We start from the raw sequence: 20,576 nt of genomic DNA on the forward strand, positions 1-20,576 counted from the left end.
GAGAGTAGAATTGGCTTCCACTTAAACAGAAGGAAAGGAAGCTAAGCGGGACAGAAGAATAGAAACTTTGATCCAGTCAGACTCTAATAACATTTCAGACTCACTTGTATCCTTTGGGTGTCAAGATGCACTTTGAATCATGCTGGCAAGGATTCAGGTTTTGGGCACAGAAATCTAATTTCTCCTCACAGAGTTCACCTGAAATACAATGTATGTTGTCAATTCAGTGAAAATATCACAGTGACCTGAAAATAGCAATGAACAGAATTTTAAAAGCAATTCCTTTGCTAACACTAAAATATGCATGCTTATTTACATAACAATAAATACCTTTATAATAAATAATAATACATAAATAAATGGTTATACAGAAATAACAAAAATAAATAATAATATACCTGGTAACTTATTTATAAACAGTATCAAGTTCAATCATCTATACATGGATATAAATGGTAATCTTGTAATTCTTTTTGTTTTATAATATTTATCTAGCTCTGCTATATAAAAACACTAGTGACTGAAATCACTAGAACAAAAAAGTCATCAATATGCTTTTCTTTTACTTATTTCTAAGCACATAAGACACAAATATATCCAGATTTGCACTATCACTATAAGTAGTCTATTACCTGAAAAAAACCTGTTAATATCACTGCATGTCAATACAATTCCAATTATCCAAAAATGAAAACTTGTTTTCTACTTTTCCTTAAATATGACTCTCCATTTTTTGCATTTGTTAATGTACCATAATTATCTATAATCTGTTCTGTGAAAAGAAAAGAAAAAAAAAAATCTATGTAAAATGTCTATCCTTCCCTGCTGATAGAGGCAGTGGCTCTAATTTCCAAAATGGTCTTATAATCCAAAAAGTATTTTAATATGGTTAATTATTTTTTTATTTGCAACTTTATGAAAAGGAAACACAGGTTTGTAAACAGATCAACAATATCTTGTTCCCTGACTAACTTATCAGATGATACCATGTATCATGCACTAACTAACCAGTAATCACTGGGTTTTAAGGTAGGTATACTTATTCCAGAATCCATTTGAAGAATATATGTGTAATATACAGGTATAAACCCTGTGCCTGATGGACTGACAGGTCCATCAGAGTCTGAAACTATGGAAGAAGTAGGATTGTCCCTGTCCTTTATTCCTTTCCAGTAATAAAACATGGTCTGGCAAGCAAAGAGAAGTAGAACTGTACATGACAATGACAAACAGAAGAGCAGAAGAAAGGAGTAAATGATCAGACACTTTCACTGCTCAAACTGAACTTGCTTTCAAAGAGGCAATATTTGGTATCCCTCAGTTTTACTGAGCTGAGCATGTCAGTGGCTTGCAGTGCAGTGGACAAATAAACCAAAAAAGAGCTGAGGAACAGTCTATATTAAAGCAAGGATAGAGCAAAAGGCAAAACTGAAGCAGGAGCAAAGACAGTTATGCCAGTTGAGAACACAACTGAAAAATGTATACTGTGTGCAATAAGACATGGGACCTCTGCATCTTCAAAAATGAGAGGACAAGCTAAAAAACAGCTAGACAAGTATTTTGCAGCCATTCAAAAGATCCAGACTGGTTTTCTTTTAATCAAAGATTAAAAAACAAAAGATAAATAAGTAAATAAATAAATAAATACGACATTCTCAATTTGCAAGTAGTGTGTTTTCTCTACAAACCAAAGTTCTGGAAAGGTTCAGGATAACATAGGAAATTAGCCCACATGAACAAGTCACTTAATAGCCTCAGGAAAACAGTCAGTAACAACATGACTTAGTCAATACATGTAGGAAATTGAATGGAGATCAAATGCAGGCCACTGAAGATGACAAATACAAAGGATTATAATTCTATCCTCAAAGCCTCTTCAAGCTCTCAATAGAATTATTAGTCTGGAAATGTGCAACTGTTATGACTAGGTCAGTGCACAAAAAATCCTGAAATACCAGGGATTGTTTGCATCCCACGATATATTAAACAAAACCCAGATCCCTTTCTCTTTTCAAAGGGTTTTGTTCAAACAAACTCATATATATATAGGTCCTCAATGCTATTCTTCACATAGCATTTAGTCAATTTGCAGAACTTATAATAGCTGAAAATCTGTTCAAAGAGCAGCAGTGTTTAAGAGTGAGATGTAAGTATGGGAACAGTGAGTTCAGATTTTAAGGGTGATGGGAGTAGAATAAGCAAAAATTACTGCTGTTTTAACCTAGTTTGTTCACATTCCCATAGTTTAGACACACACTTATAAAAATATCTTATTATGGCATATACTGTATATTAACTAACATGCAGAACTGAAAAATACATGACACCCACACCCCAACTACGAGTAATAAAAAATGTGGTTGTACAGTACTAACTTGTAAAAAAGCACCTCTAAATATTCCCAAGATTATTAAATCTGACAGCATATCAGAGAGTTTCTGAAAGTGACACATTGAGCCTCTCTCCCAAGCAGAGCTGAAACTTGCTGTCTCATCCATTCACAGCAATGGGTCAGTGAAAAGAAGACCAAACGACCTAGAAAATGGCAATTTAGGAGTGGCATAATGGGAACAAGCTTCCTTACCATTCCTGTCAAATTTATTAAACTGATTTTGCTACAGGACGTTGATTTGGCTTAGATTATCATTGGCATAGATTTCTCAAATAACTTGAGTGGTAAATAGTCTTACTCAATAGTATCTAAGCCTGTACATTTTTGTAAATCCTTCCCCAGGTAAAATACAGGATTAAAATAAAATACAGGATTTCTTAGACAACACTGCATTTTAGTATTCATAGGTTGCTGGCCTAATGTCTTCAGAACGATACTGAAAGCTGAATCACCTCATGAGGAGTGCTCAGGGGCACTTGAAATCCTCTTATTTCCCACTCTTGGCTATGAATCCCTTATATTGATTGGACATATAAGTTTTAAACAGGTTTACCATTTTGAAAAATGTCCACTTCAAATTATAAAATCAATGTTACACTACCAGGCATACTGCAGCCAAATGGTTTGCAAACATCATCAAACATCACCAGGCATTTTTAAGATTATGGTCAGAGTTTGATCAGAGTACTCTGTAGAAAAGCACATTAAAGCAGAACTTTTTGTGCTGTGACAGCAGAAAAGTAAGGAAACTTTTCCCTTGGATTTGCAAACTGTATGCAAGGCGAATCATATCCTTGGAGTTTTAGTTAGACAGTCAGTAGCAATTAGGAAACAGGAGGGTGGCCATGTAGCAGAAGACTCATGTAAAAAATACCATGACCATAAAAGTCAGCTTTACTTACAGTACAACCTTTAGGCATTAAAAAAAAATAGCATTAATGGCAGACTTGTACACAGGATCAGCAAAGAAAATATCAAGATGGAATCCAAATGTGTACATCAGACACTCAGTTTCTGAATGAAGATGCAAATGCCAGAATAATAAGGAAAGATAACCCAAATGCAAGGTCTTGTACAGCTAATAGTTAATAACTGCATATATTAATTAATGCCAACAGATCTTTTTCTGAATGGAGCATTCTCATGGCCAAAACGAAATGTTACTGAAAAAGTTAATAAAAAAGGTATATAAAAATATATATAATAAAGAATCACTGAAGAATATAGTTTCATGGTAAAGAAACCGTTCCTTCAGTATACTGAACAACCATTGTGTTATTCAGAATTTAAATGAGAAAAGAAGCAGTAATTTTTTGAAATGAAAAGATAGTGATTAAATTGAAACATTCATTGCACAAAAACCCACAAATTTATCAAGTTAGGCTCCTTGGCCTAATTGGAAGGAAATCTTAGAGAGTTTCCTGACTTGAGAAACATAATAAAAGGTTTAAAGAGCATACTTCAAAATAATCAGAAAAGGTTGAGACAAAAAAGTCTCAGTTCAAGGAAGCTTGACACCAAGTGTGAGGACATTCTTTTATTCATCTAATAATATTGTAACTGAGGCTTCTTGGCAAAGTAATTATATTTTTAAAAGATGGGAACATTTCTGTATGTAGGAGAATAAGGAACAGACTAGTTTGTTTAAAAGTAAGTAGTGGATAAAGTGTCAAAAAAACCTGTGAAAAGCTTCCAAAGTTTAATTAGAACCAGCAATAACTCTTTTCACATGACATCTGGCTTAATGAATCTAAGGAAGTCTGAATTCTAGTATAGAGTAGCATTGAAACCAGTGGAATTATGAATGAACACAACCCTCCAAGCTCAAGACAAATACTTACTGAGATTTTGCATAGACTGTGATGTAGACTTAAACAGTCAGACAACACTATGAAATACTGATGATATATACTGGTGATACTTTATATAGGTAACCAAAGCTGTATGTTTGCTAGATTCACAGGTCTGTTTGTGCTTCCTGTGTGTGTTAATTCACTCTTATGACTTGATAAGATAATAAATCACAAAAAACTTTATCATAGAATACCAGGTTTATCCCTCAAGGATCATCTCCTGGAAAAGGCAAAAGAGACAAAATATCCCAGCACCCTTTCCAGCTGAATCCTGAAAGGGTCTGTTGGGGAATCCACCACTTTTCTAGGAAGATCATTCCAATGGCACCTTGTCCTGACTGTAAAAAGTTTCCCTCTTTTTTAATTCTAACTGGTATCTCCCCAGGAGTACCTTGTACCCATTACTCCTCCTCTTTTCCAAATGACTCCTTGTAAAAAAGAGAGTCTCTGTTTTCCTTGCAGCCACCCTTTTAAGTACTGGAACAGGGTGATAAAGTCTCCCCAAGCCTTCTTTTCTCAAGGCTGAATAGACCCTTAACTGTGGATTTTCCATTTATAGATATGTACTACAACAAATAACGAGTAATGAGGCAATGAGGTGAAAAAGGATTTACATCTTTGTTATTTTGAATAATTGGTTAATAAATTTAAAATAAAGCAATTTCACCCACTACATTTGTGAATGAAGAGGACAGCTCTAACAAAAATGGACATGGGCTTCTTACTGTAATAGCACATTGCTAATTACAGGCAAGTTTATAAAGAAACAAGTTTAAAATGACCTTTATTAGCAAAACTGAGTTTGATATTAAAAAAAAAAACAAAAAAACCACCCCAAACCTGGACAGAGAATCTAAAAACAGCAATAGTCAGTTTTATTTATCAAAATCCAGGTTTTTTCAATGTTATTCTCTCTTCCAAAGTCAAAATACCCAATACCTACCACAGAGTAGAATAGAAGGATTTTGTGTGTGTACTTATCTATCCATTTCATCTTCTGAGTTTAGTTAAGCTATACTGTTAGTAAACACCTTCAGTGTTAATGTTTTATCTATTAGGTATCACAGTCTGACTGTGACTGGAGGTCTCTAACACTGTGACTCAAACAGCCAATAGAGTGCAACAGGGGTTGGAAAATGACAGTGCCATTTAACAAACTGTATACAGAAAACAGCTGCAATTTTATTAAGTCTTCAGTTTGATATGCAGTATACAACATGAATTATTTCAGGTCTTAAGCTCATTATTCAGAAAATACAAATAAAAATGTTGACTATATGAGAGACAAAATTTCTTAGAATTGACAAAAGGTGTCAGTGATAGTAGAATGCGGTTTATAACCAGAAATCTGAAAATTTTTTGGAATTTAATTTTAGAATCAAATTGCTGGACTGTTCCCTTCTTTCAGCATTGCATAAGTATTTTTAGCTATCTCCCATGCTCGTAGATCTCAGTATAAAACAGCGCTTAGTTTCATTTAGTTTAGTTTAACATTTCCATTTGCTTTATGTTCACTGTTAACAGCAAAAAAGCAGTAGCTTTTAAGCAGGTGAGCTTTAAGACAATTAAGGTGAACAGAAGGGTGGATCATTGACTAGAATGAGTCAAGGCAGTGATTAAACCAGACGCAGGTAGCTCAGCTTGCCACAAATATCATGTATGCAAATGCAGTAAAATTATTTCAATACTTGAGCTTTTAATATAGAATGGTAATTTAAAGTTTATTAAGCTAGATGAAATAGAAAATTTTATGAGTGATAAAAAGCAAGAATAACAAATGCATCTCTTTATTCTAAGAATCTTTAACACGTGCAGTTCTTACAAGTGTGAGAATTATGATTTAATTTGATGGAATTATTGAACTTTTTATCAAGTTTGATAGCACATGATTTCCATTTGATTACTTGCATGGTTTAATTTCAGGAAGGTACTTATCTGATTACCAAGTGAATTCAAAGTACTAATGCAACTTCTTTGTTGCAGTGGCAAGAAGGTTTTGTCTAAAGCTCGCATAAACTGAGATAATTGTTTGAGATGATCCCTTTTTTCCCCTAATACTGTCACAGTTCAAAAGATGTCTAGCATGATAAAACTGACTGATCCTCCAGGCACCTTGTAGACTATCAATAACTTCCATGTTCAGCTGGCAAGCTAATAGAGACATGTATCACATACACATCTGCTTAGTCTTGCAGCCAAACTAAGTTCACATCCCCTGGCTCTTTGATAATTTGTTTGTGAGGAGTTTGTTCTTTCTATAATCTGTAATTTTAATATGTTACAGGTCACACTTGAAAATGAACAAGAAAAACAGCAGGCTATTTTTGCTGTCCAGATGAGTAGCAATAAAATGCAAATACAGCAACATGTCTAAATGGAAGACAGTTTAAGCATGGAAAACCTGTGGCTGGAATAATTTTCTGAAAATATCTCATACTCTGCCTCAGTTACAGAGAAAATTTACTCTATGAGTTTAAGTTACAGGAATTATTAATCAGATATGTAAATTAATCAACATAGAGGTTATTAGACAACATACATCATATAACTGCAGTCTTGCTCAACATGTAATTTCATGGATAATGAACATATTTTTATTACGATATATCATATATTATATTGCTTTAGAAACTGAAAATATATTTATAAAATTAATGGCAAGTATACCACAAAATTATTCATTTGCTTTTAAAACTAAATATACAACTTTATAAATATGCTGCCATTGATTATGGTAGGTCTCACATCGTACATATGATCAGATTGCAGAGAAGATGGTTTATCTCTGTTAGTGTGTGATAGGTGCTAAGCAGAAACTTAAATAAAATTAAAAATCAAACACCCAAAGTTAGTGTCTTAAATCTCTTCAATATTACCTTTCTTCTACCAAAGCCCCAGATTAATATGGTCATTTCAGTTTCTTTAGATATTTACAGCAAATAAGAAGCCACAGAAATGAGGAGCAAGATGTTTGCCATTTGATACTCCAGCATATTTTCTAGTAACACAATCTATTGAAAGAATTAAAGCAGAACAGTGCTGTAAGACAGAGAATACATTAGCATGGAACCAAGGGATGGCTTTTAGGTGAGAAGAATAAGGATTTCAGACACAATAACGTAAGCTTTTTATCAGTCCTATATCAATGTCTGCACAAGTTTTTAATATATCTGAAAAAAAAGACATTGAACACAGTATTAAAGTACTCCTGCACAGTGATCTGCATCTTTGACAATATTCTTTTGACATGTATTCACAGCAACAGCCAAGTGCCTACTTTCAGGATTTGCAGTGAGCTTTCTGAGTTATATCTATATACAATTTGGTCATTTGCAATAACTGAAATCCATGCACCTTTAAGAAAAGGAAAGTGAGATACCAAGGTAAGTGAAAATAGGTTTAAAAGACAACTGACCTTTTTCCACTTCATTCAGATTAGCAGCTTGCAGTGACAAAGACAGAAGAGACAAGAGACTTTTTACATTGTAATACAACAGCATAGCACATTAAGCTAAGGCACAACTATAGCAGCAGAGAGGTTGATATAGCAAACAAAGCAAGCTTCAAAGTCTCACCTCCAGCAGAACAAAACAAACAGAAAGGTAAGAAGTACATGGCACCAGTGGTGTAAGAGAGGTTTTACTTCTGGACCAGTTAGTTCTGTGATCTAATGACTGACGACAATGAGCAAGAGAAATGATTATCTGTGATCTATAGAATGTACATACAATGACCTGAAGTTTACTAGACTGGGGTTAAAATAAAGGAGATGGTAATGTTAAGAGAATAGCAAGATTAAAGAGTGCAGGACATAGTGAGGTATTTCAAATGTTTTATTTCTCCAGGTTCCATCAGAAATCCTGAATGTCTGTTGATTCCATTTGCTTACTGTTGTGTCACAGTTACAGTCTGTGATCTTAAGAAAGCTCATATTATAGTGCAAATACCATTCTTTGTATTTCCTCCTGTAACTGTGGTGGTTGCTGTAAAACTTAACTGAGGCAGAGCAAAACAGATTCCTGATTCTTACGCAGCAACATCATAAACTTTCTAACTGCTTGTTTTTAAGACAACACAATATAGTTGAAAAGTGTTGATTTTCAAGGGATTGTTAGAAAAGTCATAAAGAGGCTGTTGGGTTTTACACTGCAACATTCTTTACAGTTCATTTTGGATTCTAACAAACCCTCCACATAAAAAAAAGGCTTCATAGAAGAATGATTTACATTTCATACCAGCATGTTTCAGCTGGTTTCTTCCTTATACTGTGCTGCTGAAATGTAAAGCATATTTGCAGGTAATCATTCACCCAGGAAAGTATTCTGGGCTGGTGCAGTTTCATATTGAGCACATATATGCTGTGACATGTTGAACAAGGACAATTGAGAGTATTGTCAACCTAATTAAAAGAGGACATGACAAGCCTACAGTAATATTTTCCTAGTATATACACTGTGCCACTTATGGCTCAGGGACTTTCTGACCAAGACCTCTGAATTTAAAAATCTTTGTATATACTGAATATGAATATATAACCTGTTTTTCTGATTGTTAAGGTACTTTTGGCCAGCTAGTACATTAATTCATTTAGTGAAAAATCCTTTCATAAAAAGCGAACATTAGAAATATGCATATCTGATTTTAACCTGTTAGAACAAATATCAAAATCCAAATGTTTACAAAATTCTCCATGAAAATTACTGTATATATACTTGACAGGGATTCTGTTATTCATCTTTCAACTCAGGTTAAAGGCTTGAGAAAAATAAAAGTTCTACAAACTAATTGATACCTCATATACACTTGAGGCAACTGAACAATTACTTTATATTATGAACATTACCCTTTTGAGATCCTGATGTGCCCAGACTGCTTTCAGTCTAATTCTTAATACTGAAGGTTATTTATTATGTAAGACTGTTAATGACAGATGTGAGGACCCCTTGTCTAACTCAATGTTTTACATTTTCACCTTACAACTAATTTCAAAAAACGCTTAAGATCTCACGCATTGTGTCTTATTAGATGCTTTGTATGACAGACAGTTTATTGTAGAATTCTGTACTTTCCTCTGTGTAATGGAACACCTAAATTTTTGCTACAATTACTACAAAATGAATTGAGGCTCTAGTGATGCATTTAAAAGAAAAGCGTCTTTTTTTCAAAAAGTGTTGAAAAAAGTCTGATGAGCTATTGTAAATTCTCAACAGTTTTTAACTGGAGGCTTAAACTTACTGATTAGAAATAGATTGCTTTGATTTCTTTTAGAGCTGGTGAGAAGGCTCTCACCTACTCTTGTGTCTTACTGACTTCTGTAGATATTATGAGCAGGCATTGCATCTATAAAACTCATTTTATGATTATGGTAAAATTATGCACAGATATGAAACAAATTTAAAAATGCATTGTCTTGTATTTTGACTAAAGAAGTGCAACTGCAATACAAACATCAAAAATTTTATCAATGTTTATTCTCTCCTTTTTTCTCTATCCATAGAGAAAAAGGAGAGAAATATAGAGAAATATAGAGAAATGCATCAGTTTTAATTTCAACTGTAAATTAAAAATTTACATTTCATATACAATACTTCAAAAATGCAACAGGCGCACTTAATCAAAGTTTTAGGCTAGGACATATAGACAATCCTTTGTATCCACTTTATGGATATTTAATAAAAAGCAGTCCTTCTCATGGCGTCCTGTGAATCCAACTACCAGACTCTAACAGTTAAAGGCACCCAAAGTAAGGCTGAAAACGTAGAAATGAGCAACACAGGTAAAAACACCTGCAAAGCTGCAGAGGAGGAATGCACTTGCAAGTGAGCTATCTCCTCTGTAATAGGTATAGGAAACCTTTTAGCATGAAGCCACTGAAGAGCAGTACTGGGTTGATGTGATTGATGTGATATTGGATTGATTTGCTTTGCACTCTTCCAGCCTGCACAAGAGAATACCTGATCCCATTCTTAAAGGAGATAGCAACTGATCCCAGGGGGGCTGAACTTGACTCACCCATAACCTGAAATATTAACTGTAGGAGAACTGCTGTTTCTACTTACTGAGACTGCTACCTGCTGTTCCTTTCCAAGGCTTGAACTGTCAATTGCACTTGGGTATTAAGGTATTGGTACTTTGCAAAACAGTATTTTCTACTATGAGAAGATTAAGTCTGTCCTTAGACATATGGATCATCCACGTATTGTTTAATAGATTTTTGGCTTTTGTACTGCTTTAGATATTGTAGCTTATCCTGCATAGGGGAATTTCTACCAAAAATTTACCCAGAATAAGTACTGGATTAATACCTCTATTAGATTATGAGGTTGTATTTCCTATACCTGTGTTTTAATACCTTCACTCATTGTGCATTCCCAATATTTAAATACTGACTTTAAGTTTGTATACCCTAAAACAGGGGAGCAATCCAACAGTCTGTAGAACTAGTGATGGAAACATTTTGGATGAGAAACGAGTTAGCTGGGTTCTCAATAAATGAAATTAATTCATGAATTTACCTCTCCTTACAGCTTCCCAGAGCTCAACTTCAATTGATTAAAGTAAAAATATAGGATGACTGACTAGAATTAATTCCCAAATTATGGTGGATCTTACATTTTTTTAATGCATTTTAAATAATAATGAATTTAAACTCTATGTTCTTCTAGTGGTCAACTATATGACAGAAAATAGATCTGCCTAGTTAGAAGTGCTATAAAAAGTATCAATGCAAACAATAGATCCTACATCTTCCATGCTGCTGTTCCAACTATCCTCCATTCCCACAGAGACCGTGACAGTAAGCAAGAGATCCTCTGTCACAAAGAGAAAGATGTGCTTTGGCTTGCCTGCCAACTGACAGAAACAATAGACACTTGTCTTTTTATTCTGTGCAGGAAGCATCACACTTGGTATTAATGTTTCTGGTGGAGTACAGGACAGCATCCAGGCAAATACAGTTCCCCAATGGCACAGACAAATTCTTTATAGTAGAATGAGGATTAAGGAGAAAAGCAGAATATTTTTCAGATTGCTACAGAGGTCCTCCACTGGGGTGTCTAGGCAAACAGTAAGGAGGGGCACATTTTGAATGACCTTTTAAATATAAAAATGCTGTAGATTCAAAACTAAAAAAAGGAATTAATGAGTGGAAATAAATCTCGTTTTGACTACAAACCATACAGGAGAAAAACATGGAGGGACACCTGGTATTAAATCAGTAGTAGAGTAACTACTTATATACCTGCAAAGTGGAAAATATTACTCTTCTGCTAGGAATTCTTGAATTACCTGTGCTTTATCTTATACTCCTACCTGTATATTCAGGTGGACAAAGGCAAGTATAGTTATTAATTCCATCCACACAAGTAGAATTGTTTTCACAGTCATTGTCTTCACAGTCATCAACATTTACTTCACAGTTTTCACCTTCAAATCCATCTGCACAAGTGCACCTGTAATACAGGAAACCAAATAATCACATGGACAATTTTAGGTGAGAATTCCAGGCAAGGAGTTCTGTAATTAATAGAATTACATTAAAATTATATTATTCCACAACAGAATATGGTTGATATAATGTAAAAAGCCCTTTTATCAAACAATCCCAAAGTCGTTTCTGTATTTTAAATTACAGAAAATGCTTCTAAAGCTATATCTTAGTCTTTAGTTTAAGGACCCCTGCTAAATTAAATCATGGAGCATTCCATTTGAAGAGCATTCTTCATTTACATTGCAAGATTATATTTCTTATGGAAAGTGATCCTTTTGGTTTTATAAAGTTAAATACATGGAAAATATTGTGGAATCTGTGATCAGTATGTAATAGTAGTTTTCCACAATCATTCAATTAAATGCACCAATACAAAACTCTCTTTAATGTTCATGCATTCATGTAAAAAACCAAAGCCTGCATAAATTCTACAAAGTAGTAATTTTTTTTTTTTGCTTTTATTCATGTTTCTGCAAAACAAAACATCAAAATAGATAGTAAATGTGAAAGTCACTCAAACATGACCACACATAAATTTTCATATAATTTGCACTACCTATAATTTCTGAAGCTTTCACTATGAGATTGCTTTGATTTTCAAAATATGTAGTGTTCAAACAAGTAAATGAAAAAGACCAAATTCTGAGGCATGACTATGTCAATTTAAATTCTTGAGGCATAGTATTAAGATGTACACACTTAATTTTTAATAGAAGACCATTTAATCCTTGGGCAGAATTTGGATTAAAAGTAAGAATAATGTCATAACGAATTGCAGAATAATGAATTGTATCTTTGTGAGGTGTCACTTCTAACAAGCTTGAGGTGTAGATTATTAAATAACTAATAATCTCACATAAGAATGCTAAAGAACTTTATTTCATAATTCATGAAGTACATCTGGAGTAATTGTACTGTGTGATTAAATAACTCAAGATTAAAAATGCTCACAGCATGTTTATCTGCTGGCATAGTGAGTTTCAAATGAATCATTAATTTTCTGTTTCACTGGGATTTGCATTTTATCATTTACATGCTGTCTGTTGAAGTAATACACACAACAACAGATGAATTATGAGATTTTTTCAGCTGGGATCTAGCTAGCTATTAATTAACATAATGGAGTCAATACTGTGCTGTCTTGACCTGATATGCCTCAACAAATCACAGTCATTTGTTACTGTTTTTAACAGATTCAAAGCTCTAGAAGCTTTCCAAGGATGTCAACATGTTCTAAAACATCCAAAGTGCTAAAATCTGCCTTTGTGGTGCTCTTACCAGCAAACTTAAAGATTAATACCATTAGTTTACAAAAAAAAAACCCAGTAGTTTTCCATCCTGTATTGCAATTAAAAAACCTACCAGAAACCATCCTTTTCTCCTTCTTTCAAATGACAAGTTCCACCATGGTGGCACGGGTTACTAATGCAAGCATGAATGGGAATATCACAGTCTTGACCCTACAGAGAGAACAACCATTATAACATAAGAAGAAAATACACACACCAGTGGAAGGGGGAACAATTAAAGGTTTTTAAGGATAAGCTCACATTTCAGTGAGCTTTTTTCCTCTTCATGCAGTACCTACCTTGAAACCATATGGGCATGTACATCTGTAGAAGTCAACTGGATCATTATTGCAGGTTCCATCATTTTTACATGGATTTGATAAACAGGGATTACACTTTGCAAGAATATTAACATCCACAGGCCCTTAAAAATATTAATTGGAAAGTCAGAAACAAGCAAGTATTAACTTACATTGGACAGGATCTACCTGACATGTTGCTTTATATTTTACAATTTATATTTTAGACTTTATGGTGTTTCTATATTAATGAAATGCTGAACTGTCCTTCATTCTTTTGATGGGACCACATAAATATGGGATTGGATTTTTGGTTAAAGTACCACTTCTTAGTTTTTGTTAAGGAGCCGACACCAAAGTGATTCCCATATTCCTATCCTCTGGAAGCTGTAGAGTTCTGATCCATGATAATTACCTTTCTTTTGTATTAACAAAATGAAGAACACAATTTCAGCTTTTTTTTTGCTATGGAGTAGGAATTGCCAGTGAGAAACTGGGCTATCACAGTTTTCAATCCCTCCCAGGATGGTGTTACTGAGAACACTTCTAAAAATCAATTTTTGCTGTAACATATCTTTTATCTGCAAGATCACATAGATGGCAAAATGAAATGGTAAAATTACTGTAAATTCCTTGAACATCAGCAAATCAGTTTGCTGATGGTCCAGGCTATCTCACCATAAATAGCTCTGTATTGTGACTTTCTTCCTTATGGGTCAGCCACAGTTCTGTGCATTGCTGTGCTAGTTGAGCCCACAAATCATGTAGACTGTGCCTCAAATCTTTGTGCAAGTGAAGAGTGCAATCCCTGCTTGCAGTCCAGCTACTTCTATTAATGGTTATAATGAAAGAGATCAGAAGTGGAAATTGACAAAACTCTAAGTTTCAGAACCCAGACTCGAGCTTTGATTTACACAAACCTTATCTCTGTTAAACAGATATTTTGTAGGTTTTCTTTCTCTGTAGTTTCCTGGTTTTACAGACATTTTATGGTGAATTTTCAAGTCAGGAACCATCTTTTTCTAGGTGTTTTTTTTTTTTTGGTTTTTTTTTTTTTTTTTTTTGGTCAAACAACTGAAGAAATCACTGCTTACTTGTTAGAAGTTAGAAAACACCTGTGTATGAATAATGACTAATTTTCCTAATTTTTGTGAAGTTTGATTACTGTAAGAGAAAATGGGTGACTTTATCAAATGCCAATTAAGAGAATGAAAATACATTCTCTATCTCCTGATGACAATACTGCCTTTAGTTTGATTCAGATTTCTCCTACTAAAAAAAAGCTCCAGTTATGCACAGATGAACTGCACCTTTGAAGAAACAAACAGTGATTTCTTCTAAATGGAAAAAAAATTCCAAACTCCTGGGGCCTACTACAGCAAATGCCTGATTGTTCTGTAACAGGTTTTACACAAAATGAGCCAAACTGCAGAGTTTTCAAAGCTAAAAGGGCTTTGCTTAGATATAGGGCTTTATCCTATTTTAAACTTAGATTGCTTAACTTTCTTATTTTTCTTTGCAAATTAATCTCACATCAAGTATCTGTTAGATCAGTGCACAGGAGAGGTAAAAAAGTTGAAACAAACATCATAGTATCAACATCTAGAAAGTCCTGACTGTACTACAGACTATTGCTGGTTATTGAGTATATTAAGAAGTTCTGTGAAAAAAAATTAAGTGAAAGAGGCACATACACAAAAATTTGTAATACTGCACTGTAGCCTGGGAGTCAATCCTTCCTTCTATTTATTCTGAATACTATATCCTCTTTTTAAGTTTTCATGCAATAAAATGCTAATTAATTGGCACAAATTAAAAAGCATTCAGTAACTAAGCTTTTGTTCCCAAATGGATTAGCACTCTAAATTTCACTTCCAAAACAGAGACAGAAAATGAGAACGTAAGTCTCAAGAAGAGAGTAAGCAACATTATCCCATTTTGTACTTTATTTACTTCAAACAAATATATATGTAGTATCCAATATAAATTAATATTTTGATTTATCATTCTTCAGTTGCAAGATAAAAAAAAAAGTAAAGGGAGTTTTGGAACCTATTTTTCCTTTCACTATACTGTTCCTTTATTCTTCCTGCTTGTGTGTGTTAAAAGACTTGCATGTGAAAAAGAATTTGGTTTATAACCTTACGGTTAGTTTAATTTTTAAAATTGTAGGCATCTATGTTCTTGAGTAAGCCCTGAGGAAAAAAAAATCTTTTGTAAACTGAGAAAAACTAACAGTACTTTATTGACACAGATATAGACACACGTAGCTAAGATGTTTTAAGAAAAACCATGACACAAACCCTCTCAAACCAGCTTCTAAAGAAACCTGTTGCAAGAAAAACTGAGCTCTGACATTTTTGACTCCTCTCTTCCATATGGCCTCTAAAGCAGTATTTACACTGCTAATGAAACCACCAATTTTAGTATGATGCAATGGAAGTAATAATTTCAGTTAGATAACTCAGATTTTAAACCCAGACTTTTGAAATAAAAAAACCTGCTCACACAATATACAAAATGATGTATCATGAATAATCATCTGTAAATTCATCACAGGGGAAAACAAACAGTATGCATGCGAGTCTTAGGAAAGAAGTCTGCTTGAGGTACACAGAAGGAAGGTCAGAAGGTCTGTTCTTAAGCAGATCACCCATTCCAGATCTACTTATAACCTTACCTGGTATCAGAAAACCACAAGGCCCTGGAATCTCTAGAAGCAGGGCAAGGATGATAAAGAGGTAAAACATTGAGAAGCTGTTAGAGGCCACATTAAAAAAAGGAAAGAAAAAACCCACCCACAAATAGGAAAATAACTGGAAGAAGAAAATATTAATGGATGATTCCTGCAGTAAAAGTATTCATAAAATTAGAATAAGGTAAGGTGATTTTGTTGAGCTTTACAACTGGGATGAGACTTCATTGTGAAATGCCATTTTTACTGGGAACTATTCACTATGTGGGTAAAATTCAAGCACCCAATTCACTATCAATTGAATCCACAGATAGTGATAAGAGGGAATTACACATTATTCTTTTCCTGTAAACACATAAAGAGCAGCAGACCATCAACAGATATTCTGAAAACAGCCCTTTTATTCATAAGCAAAAATTTTGGTTCTAATAGGAACATAGCAGTTCCCTAATCTCTATTATTCAGCAGTTCACTTTTAAGCAAAAGATAAGATTACTTATCTTTGAGCAAAAGAATCAAAATGCCTTAGAGGGCCATAATGTCATTGAAGAGCTGCTGGTTTGCAATCTGTAATTATGAGCATCTTCATAGGACAGTGGCAGGAAAATTATTTGCTTTCAAAGGTACCCATAACACCAGTTCTCCACTCTTGGAAGTGAAACAAATACACAGCTCTTCCCCTGCACAATCATATAAAGGTTCTTTTCTGGTGGGCAGGAGGGAATAAGATATAATTTCTGGATTGACAGAAATACAAAAATGATTGTAGACAGATGTGATACAGTTCGTTAAAACTAACAAAGCTAGAAAATAACTAAACAGGTTCCTCATATCCATGCAAATATTCCTTCACTTGTATCCCTACGACAGTGTGCAACAAAAGCACTTCTGCAATATGGGTCAGTGGATACTGGTAAAGAAAATGATCAGACTGGCCAGCAAATGTCCTCTCTAAAATGAGGCTAAGAGACTTTGCAATAGATGAGAGTCATATGCAAAGAACACTGACATGACCTCAGAGATGTACTGCTTCAAGAGGGAATCAGAGGGAAAAAAATTTCACTGGCATCCCAAGTTACAAGATGGATTCCAGTGGTATTTATATTAAAAAAAAAAAAGTTCTTTGACAGGAAGGCTAAAGAGAAAAGACTGAATAGATAAAATATGCAGTAAAGAACAACTTTGGATATAACAAATTCTGACAAAGTCCCACTGCTTTGCTTTTTTAAGAACAAAATGACAAAGGGATAAAGTTCACCTTTGAAGATACATTAAAAGATGAATAAATCAAAAAAGTTTAAGATTACCTAGACACTGAGAATAAGTTACTTTTACAAGACTAAAGATCATATTCATCTGATGCCTCAGAAAACACAATGAGCTTAGTAATGGCTTACAAATATAAGAACAATTTTTTTTTTAAATTGGATTTTCAATGTTTTTAAATCAGGACTACAAAAAAATGAAGTCATGGTAGAAGCTCTCTCTGTTTTCAAAATATTTAAGAAGGGATAAATCAGTGGAATAGAGAAAGATTTAACAGTAAACAAACCAAGTCCTTGCTTGATGTAAGCAAAAGGGTACTTTTCTAAAAAGTAATAGCACAGTTCAGAAAATGACCCTATGAATTAATAGACAGTTATATAAGTTGTGATATAAATGCCAGCAACACTGGTACCAACATGGAGTTAAATGCCCTGAGACACCTGCTCATTAAACAACATTTCAGATCAAGACCTCTATAGTGGTTATCACATTCCTTTATCTACCCTTATCTTGGTTTGGTTTTGGTCTGGTTTGGTTTGTGCTTTCTTCTGAAATATCCAGAGACATATTATACATTTAATAGGAGACTGCAAAGGTTACTGATGTATTTACAGTTTTTATGGTGAACAGCTTGCAGGAAGAATGCTAAAGGAAGTGTAGATGTTTAATCTCTATTCATGACTGAGGCAGTACAAAGTACCTGTGCACATCCTGTACTTTGATGTACTACGTACATCATGAGGAATACTGAACTACAAGTCCAAAGACTTCTTTCTCTATTTATTTTAAAAGAAATAGGAATTAAAATCTTTAAAATAAATACATTTCCTGAATGGAACCAATGGATATATCCTTAAGTCTGAGTAAAAATGAAAAGGCTGAGTTAAAATGTTATAATAAATGTATTTTGAGTACAAAAGACTTGTAATTCATAGCTCAACTATTTGTAAAAATTAGGAATTGACACTTCGAAGAGAAAAAAAACAACAGTACCTTGGCAAGTAAATTTCTTAGAGGGAGTTGTGAGAAGAAGTTTATCTGCCATTTCTCCAGGACCAGCACAACGTGCAATACCAGGTTCTTTGTATTCTGATTTTACCCAGTCAGATAGCCACTGCATATTACAATCACAATAAAGGGGATTTGCGCCAATAGCCCTATGGAAAAAAGACAAATAAAGAAGGAAATCTAGTTTTAAATGGCTGCTTTTTAAAAAAGAAGCCAGAAAATGGGTTGGCAAAAACCATTCAAAACACAAACCTGTTTTCCCACGACAAAAATGCCTGCTACAGCACTAAGTGTTTGGATTTGGGTTCTAGATCAAGAAGGGACAGTTTTAGTAGAAACATAGCTCAGAAATGTAGATATTCTTAACAGAACTATGTGTGAACTTTGGTGAGCTAATTCCAACTAGCTCTGTTTCACTGTTGGCTTGTAACAGTGAAGATCAGCTGTATCAGCAGAGGGAAACTGATCCTGGTCAGTTAACAAGATAACAAGAATAAAGTATTTCTTCTGAAGCAGTCAAGAAAATTCCACAGAATTCTGCCCTGATCTTTCTCCTTTTCAGTTTATGGCTCTCAGGCCGGTACAAACCATCTGTTTCTAAGCTTCCAAATTGGATTTAATTATTTCCTCTTTGGAGCTGTCTCACTGAACTCACAAATATGTGCAGAATTCTGTAAGAGTTTTCTGCTGCATAAGTAAATAAAACCACATTATCCTAGCTTTGTGGTAGTTACATAAAAATTTCTTCATTATGAAAGCAAATCCATTACTTTAAATAATGATCCTTGAGATTTTTTTTAATTAAAAAAAATTTAGCTAGAGATCTTCAGAATTAATTTCTGCAACGGATTTTTAAGTGTTTATTTTCTCTGCTATAAACTGGAAATACTCTTAAAACTCTGGAAACAATGAGACATTGTGTAGTTAATTTGGAGGATTGAAGCCTTGTGCTATTCTGTAAAGATGCACTCATGTTCCTTTCAAGAAACACAGTAATCATGGAACTTTTAACAGATCATCTCAACATGTGCAAACACTATCAGATGGCTGTATTAGAACATCCTCTTCTCCAGATGTTTCAATACTTTACACAGCTTTGAATCAGTGGGTTTTCTAGAGATACAAGAAAGTCTTTGGCAAGCAAAGGCAGTAGGAACTACCCGAGCTGAAACATGCTTTTCTGCCCCACTGAGCAGAAAGCCCTCTCATATTAACTTTTTAATATATTCAAGCTGTACTCGAGAAAATATACATATTTGTCAGTCAGGCCTAAGTCAGAGCAGTTAAAAAAGGAGACTTAGTAACAAGAGAACTTCCCATACAAGCAGAAATACCTAGAATTTCTCCATTCTGTATTTGCAAAAGTGTATGTCAGCCTGAACTAAAACAATTGTTCTGCTAAAATCAAAACATTAACAAGGATAACTGGTATCCATTAAGAAAAGAGTACCAGCAACAATCAAATCTATCCAAGTTTTACTGATATTTCATGCAGTTAAATTGGTTAAATAGTAGCATTTGAATGAATTATCAATGACCGAAAGCTTAATCAGTATGAAATTTCTGAGAGCTGAATGCAAATGGCCAATACTGAATGAGAAACAGATAATTCAGTTTTTAAATACTGCTGCTGTTCAGAAACTTGAATCCCCAGATATATCTAAAGGCACTAGTCAATATACTCCTCAAAGTCCTAACTATCCTAATTATTATTATGAGGTTTGCAGAAGGTAGCTTGTTCTAATTTCGGGTCCCAATGAAAATTAAAAACTGGAAAACCATTGCCTCAAATTGTGTTCTGAAATCAGATGTGATGTATTTAGTGTCAACAAGACGCTGACAGAGAATCACAGAATAATTTTCACCCATTCTCATCTCCTGCACAAAGCAGGGCTACCTTGGCAGTCAGGGTTGCTCAGGGCTGTTTCCAGCTGAGCTCTGAAAATCTCCAGAGATGGAGATTCTCCTGCTTCTTTGGACAACCTGGCTGAATAATCCTCACAGTGAAGAACTTTTCATTATGTTCAATCAAATTTTCCTTGTTGCAGGTTTTGATGCTTTACCTTGATTCTTCACTGTGCATCTCCGAGTCTCCATCATTGCTGTGATCTTTAGAGGCTTGAAGAGTTTTAGGACTCTCCTTGGCATCCCTTTCCTCAGGCTGGATAAGCCCAGTTCCTGCAGCTTCTCCTTACAGCTCATACAATCTAGCCACCTCCCACCCTGCTTGCCCCTCTGCTGGATTTGCTGTAGTCATAAACATCTGCTTTGTACTGGAGAAACTG

At 34.3% G+C, this 20,576-nt stretch overlaps 1 protein-coding gene across 3 annotated transcripts in view; it reads right to left on the minus strand.

The window, feature by feature from the left end:
* SLIT2 (slit guidance ligand 2) overlaps nucleotides 1-20,576 on the minus strand; it is a 258,432-nt gene that overhangs the window by 21,040 nt on the left and 216,816 nt on the right. For 2 of the 3 annotated variants that reach the window (XM_059845090.1, XM_059845088.1), the window contains 6 exons: nucleotides 18,277-18,440; nucleotides 13,323-13,447; nucleotides 13,097-13,194; nucleotides 11,557-11,696; nucleotides 7,661-7,687; nucleotides 105-198 (listed from right to left, as the gene is read on the minus strand). In XM_059845090.1, coding sequence (XP_059701073.1) covers nucleotides 105-198; nucleotides 7,661-7,687; nucleotides 11,557-11,696; nucleotides 13,097-13,194; nucleotides 13,323-13,447; nucleotides 18,277-18,440 — 648 coding nt within the window. The remainder of the gene's footprint in view (nucleotides 1-104; nucleotides 199-7,660; nucleotides 7,688-11,556; nucleotides 11,697-13,096; nucleotides 13,195-13,322; nucleotides 13,448-18,276; nucleotides 18,441-20,576) is intronic. The other variant, XM_059845089.1, reaches the window with a different exon arrangement.

This window comes from Haemorhous mexicanus, chromosome 4, assembly GCF_027477595.1.
Source record: "Haemorhous mexicanus isolate bHaeMex1 chromosome 4, bHaeMex1.pri, whole genome shotgun sequence".
NCBI classification, from domain to species: Eukaryota; Metazoa; Chordata; class Aves; order Passeriformes; family Fringillidae; genus Haemorhous; species Haemorhous mexicanus.